General features: G+C 51.6%; 1 protein-coding gene across 1 annotated transcript; it reads right to left on the bottom strand.

The window, feature by feature from the left end:
* Positions 1-2315: 2315 nt before the first annotated feature.
* On the bottom strand, positions 2316-5096 carry LOC128278678 (uncharacterized). Its single transcript, XM_053017410.1, has 6 exons — positions 4938-5096; positions 4741-4874; positions 4384-4674; positions 3549-4305; positions 2612-3494; positions 2316-2545 (listed from the first exon to the last, which is right to left on the bottom strand). The coding sequence occupies exons 1-6, from the start codon at positions 5094-5096 to the stop codon at positions 2316-2318; spliced, it is 2454 nt and encodes an 817-aa protein (XP_052873370.1).
* Between the last annotated feature and the right edge of the window lie 263 nt (positions 5097-5359).

The following is a 5359-nucleotide window of genomic DNA, read 5'->3' as shown; positions in this document are numbered from 1 at the left end:
ACAATTATGTGTCGTACAGGAGAAATGCTCGACGAAGCAAAAACATTCCATAACGACCCCAGGCCGATCAGCACCGAGCCGCCTTTCTCGACGGTCCGATGATTGTTTTCGGCTGATTGTTTTGATGATCGCACCGGCACAAACGAGCTGGCTTGTTCGTTTCCTCTACCGGCATCGATCATGCTGAGAGGCGGCGGGCATCTTTGGCCGCGCAAGACGATCGCCAAGTCCATCGGAATGGATGGCACGCTTCTGGCGCGAGGCGCCCGGTGAAAGGCTGGACGCTGGGGCCATGGAAGTCAACGATTGTGTCGGGACGCCAAATGTGTCAATAAATTGTTTTCGATAATCTTCCACTTTGACGGGGCGCACGAGGTGTTTATTGGCGGCGTCTGGGAGGCGTCATTAACTGTACGGCTTATTAAATAACCGGGCTGTTGACTTACCGATGAACTGTTGATGTTTTGTTTTGCGTATTGCGCATCGAATCGAAGCATTGTGCCGAGGTGAACCGAAGAGCTCTCCACGTTTCGGGTTCACAGCCTTTTGTTCGTGGCCATCGAGCGTTGGTTGGACTTCTCTTATTATGGGGTGGGGGTATATTTTCCATATTTACGTTAGAAACAGTTTACAGACCATAAGATTGATACGCTTCTAGAGCATCACCTAATAGTTTTTTCAAGAATATTAATCTTAGTCTGGACCTGCCTCGGAGACACATTAATTTGCCACCGAAACTGATGTGTACAGGATCTCATTATTAAGTTCTGGAACGAGCATTGACACTCCTAGATCAATTAGCATATAATTCGTTTTGTTTCGGAAGGAATAAATAAAATACAATTCTAAATGGTTTGTCGCATTAATAATAAGTTTATCAAAAACAGTTATCTAAGTTCATGTAACTTTTATAAAATAGTGAAGATAGAAAGTTTAATTTCTTCCGAGGAAGTCTGCAGCATAACCGTCATGTTGCATCGCTCAAACGAACAGCATGTCGCAAGATGTGGTAACATGAAATTGTTGCTCTCCAAAGCTTTCGCGATCGACGAAGCTTTCGCGATCGCCAAAACTTGAAATGAAGCGTTCCCAGCCTCTGGCCGTTTTTAAAGCTTTCCTATGCTTAAATGAAAAGATCTTTCCGCAAGATTTACCTAGAAGCGGAATCCAGAAACATGGAAAATGATCAACAGTAAAACAGTCGCTCAATATGAACAAAAACCACACGCTTAGCATGTGGACAAAAGCTGACTTGCCTTGGACGTTCACTAACCGCTCGGAAAATGTTACGTTACGATACGTTACATTTGCTGTAACGAGCTTTCAGCTTAGCGTTAGCTCCGAAAGTGACCGTAGGAATTCATGAAAAAATCCATTTTAAATTGAACCATTAATTTTGTTACTAACTGTTATAACCTGCACTGTATTTTGTTCTGTAATGGGGTAGGATCCCGACGCCTCTCGAAGGATTGATGATCGCAAATCGATGAGGCCCTAGCCACGGTGCAACTGGATATCGTTGCACTACAAGAAATGCGCTGGCTAGGAAGTGGTTCGCAGAACAGGCGTGGCAGCAGCTACGATATCTACTAGAGCTGCCAAGACCGCGACCACATGCTTGGAACCGACTTCGCCGTTAGTCCACCGGCGGCGAAGCAGGCGATCATCGATATCCGACCCGTAAATGAGAGGCTATGCACCTTACGCCAGTCAGGCAGATTCTGCCAGGACAGCCTGCTAAGCGTTCACGCCCCTACCGAAGACAAAACTGAGGAGGAGAAAGACCACTTTTATGGCATCCTCCAGAAGGAACTGGACAGATGCCCAAGATACGACGCAAAAATCATTCTGCGGGATGCAAAACTTGTATGCAATGTTGCATACAACAAGTTTTAGAAGACAAAACCTCCGCCCGTTCGTCTGAAACGGAGGAGCAACAGGGAGTGAGAAGGAAAGCCGATCAGACACATCACCGAGAAGACCGATCGTCTGAAATGTTGGATAATCGAGAAATGGGACTGAATGAAGGCGTGGCGACGTACGCTGGAAACTGCTAGCTTACGACAAATTAGCTTACCTTCAAATTTTGTTGAGTTTGTTATTCAAAATAAAAAATAAAACTGATACAAACACGTCGTTTCGTTTTGCAATGTTTATTCGCTTAGTGGCAATAACAAATAAATAATAAAACATACAACAAAGTCCAGTCTAATGAAAAACATATGTTAGTAGAAAACAGTATTCTCTGTTACCATCCAGTCCAGCCAGCCGCGGCCCCAAAGGTTCCACCCGTAACAGTGGGTGCCTATCCCTGCCTATTTCTTACTATCCTTGTTCAACGGCACTCCGTGCTCGTCAATTTCCACCGATGGCACTAGTGGTGGCTTGAACCCGCCGTACTCGATGCGGATGCTCTTCCCGTAGCTGGGACTGCGCCGGAACTTGACGTCACTCTTGACGGCCCAATGGTCCTCCAGCAGCGGCGTAGGGCCCACGTAGTCATCCTTCACGATCGGCTGGTGGTGGTGCGGGAACCCAAAGTTTGCTGCGAGATAAGCAGAACATGTCCTTTACTAGATCAAGTGAAAATCACCCGCCCAGTCACACTTACCCACGTGGTGACCATCGCCAACGTATGGCACGCCGTAGATGGGATTCGGGACTTCAGGCGGCAGGTAGTGAGGTTGAAGGTTCAGATGGTTTCCATCAACCAGCACGCTTGGGCTGGGCACCGACGCCCCGAACTGTAGATCGTTCTTCGGATAGTGGTAGTTCGGGACGTAGAAGTGTTTCCCAGGCACCTCGACTACCTTCGGATGGTGGTGCGACTTGGGGAAGAAGTGCTCTACGAAGTGTTTCTTCTTCTGCGCAAAGAACTTTCCGAAATCGAAGTGCTCATGGTGGACGGTCTTGATGATCGAGTGCGTCGGTTTCGGTTCGTGCACCGGCAGGGCGATGTACTTCTCCACCGGATATGGTATCGGGATACCGACCGGTACTTCGACCGGATAGTGTACGGGAACTTCCACTGGTACCTGCACCGGATAGGGACGATCAACGATCTTCTCCACTATCTTCTCCACTGGATACGGCCGATCGATGATCTTCTCTACCGGGTAGGGACGATCGATAATCTTCTCTACCGGATAGGGACGATCGACAATCTTCTCTACCGGGTAGGGACGATCGATAATCTTCTCTACCGGGTAGGGACGATCGACAATCTTCTCAATCACCTTCTCGATCTCCACCGGAACCGGTACCTGCACGTGCTTCTCCACGATACGCTCCACTTCGACCGGCCTATCGACTAGTTTCTCCACGATCTTCGCGACCTCGACCGGCACCTCGACCGGGTAGGGACGATCGACAATTTTCTCTACCGCGTAGGGACGATCGACAATTTTCTCTACCGGATAAGGACGATCGACAATCTTCTCCACCGGATAGGGACGATCGACAATCTTCTCCACCGCATAAGGACGATCAACGATCTTCTGCACTATTTTCTCCACCGGATACGGCCGATCGACGATCTTTTCAACCACTTTCTCGATCTCCACCGGCACCGGCTTCTCCACGTATACCGGTTGCTTCACGATCCGTTCCACGGGCTTCTCTACGTACACCGGCTGCTGGATGACTTTCGTCCTCGCGCCGAACTGCCGCACAAAGTTTGGTCCAGGCCTTTCCGGTCCGACCACTATGTTCTTCACGTTGACGCTTTTCTGGACTTCGACCACCGTCCGCTCCCGCTCCGGTTCGTCCGCGCAATCATCCACGGAGCCACGGTGGTGAGGTTTATCGGCGTTGGACAATCGCAACCCGGCCTGGATCGGAGCGAGATACCGGGAGGAGACTGGCTTCTGCGTCGTCGGAACACTGTCCACCGGCTGCGGAACTGCCTTGTAGCGCGTGCTCAACCTAGCCGCCGTCGAACCTCGCACACGGCTCACCGTAACCGGCTTGATGGTGGTCACTTCCTGCTTGGTGATCAGCAGACCCTGCTCCTTGCCATCCTCATCGCACGGCTCGGCCGGCTTGCTGGCAAGGATCGTCGTTTCTTTCAGAAACTGCCCCTGGTTGTGGTCTTCCGATTCGCCCAGAATCTCCACGTTGATGTGCTTCGAGCGGTCGATCGCCACCGACGGCCCAGCACGCTGACTGCGCCCAGTTCCCGTTTCCTGCGCTTCGCTATCGCCCACCACAATCGGCTTGTCGAAGCCCCCGTGCGCCGCCACACTATCCCTCACGTGTCTGCTCTCGCTCGGTGCGTTATCCTCTGGGCTCGGACTTGGACTCGGGCTTAGACTCGAACTTGGACTCGGACTTGGACTCGAAGTTGGAAGAGTGGTGACTTCTACGGTGGAGTTGTCAACGCGCTCCGTCATGCCCTCCTGAGCGTTGTTGATGTCCACCACGTCTTCGTTGCTGACTAAGTTTTGCGTACTCGACACCAGCTTCCGGATGCCCACCTCGTCTACATCCACCCTCCCACGGGGCGGCTCTTCCTCAACCGCTTCGTCGACTTCTTGCTTTGAATCGTCGCCCGGTCGTTCCTTCGGCTGGTCGCCTTCGAGCGTCGGCTGTACGAGCGTCACCAGCTGGATCGGGATCGGATTGGGACTGTAGACGGTCTGTCCCGTCGTGGGGTCACTGTTGCTGAAACCGTACCTGGAGAATGGAGAGACCATCAATCAGGCTTACTCAAGGACCGGCGGCTGCGTGCACTCAACTCACCCATCCAAGTACTGCTGTTTGGGCTGATCGACGACATTGTCGGTGTAGTACACGAAGTAGTTACTGCTCGGTGAGTTGTTGATCAGATGCTGGTAGCGCACCACACCGTGCGGCAACGGATCCGGGACGAAGATCTGCAAAGTACGAAATGGTTATGTTTCGAATTCCGCCTTCCGGTGCCGAAGCCACTACACTACCTGTTCTGGGGGAACGATTGTCGGCAGGATGGTCGACGGTCGGTCCGGACGATCTTCCTTCTGGGTCCGAGTGGCGTTGGCGCTCCCGGTGCCGGGCTCAACTTGGGCCCCTATCCGTAAGACGAACGCAAAAAGTAGCGCAGGTGCCCACAGCAGCATCCTGTTTCATTTAGGGTCGGGCTCTGCAGGATCGAGAGAGAGAAAGAGAGAACAGAAAGGGGTGTTACAAAGTGGGACAAAAACACAGTAACAAGATCACGACAAGCGAAAGGCTGGCTTCAGCAGTTCGACAAGCACACCGGCGCCCGGCCACGGTACGATAGGCAAATTACATAGTCCATCCGAGCGCAGCCCAGCCCATTCGGACGATAAATCGGAGCCTCGGATCACGCTGCATGTTTTTGTGAAACAAATTGAGCAAA

The sequence above is a fragment of the Anopheles cruzii genome, chromosome 2, assembly GCF_943734635.1.
Source record: "Anopheles cruzii chromosome 2, idAnoCruzAS_RS32_06, whole genome shotgun sequence".
Lineage (NCBI taxonomy): Eukaryota > Metazoa > Arthropoda > Insecta > Diptera > Culicidae > Anopheles > Anopheles cruzii.
This window is presented reverse-complemented; position numbering and strand designations above follow the sequence as displayed.

What these genes read in the sequence shown, in the direction of transcription:
- LOC128278678 (XM_053017410.1), bottom strand. Translation starts at nt 5,096, where the DNA reads ATGCTGCTGTGGGCACCTGCGCTACTTTTTGCGTTCGTCTTACGGATA. An exon ending in GCTCAGGAGGGCATGACGGA is followed by an intron (nt 4,306 to 4,383) that starts GCGCGTTGACAA and finishes TTCGAGTCTAAG; the next exon opens with CCCGAGTCCAAGTCCGAGCC. An exon ending in TGGCGATGGTCACCACGTGG is followed by an intron (nt 2,546 to 2,611) that starts GTAAGTGTGACT and finishes CTTATCTCGCAG; the next exon opens with CAAACTTTGGGTTCCCGCAC.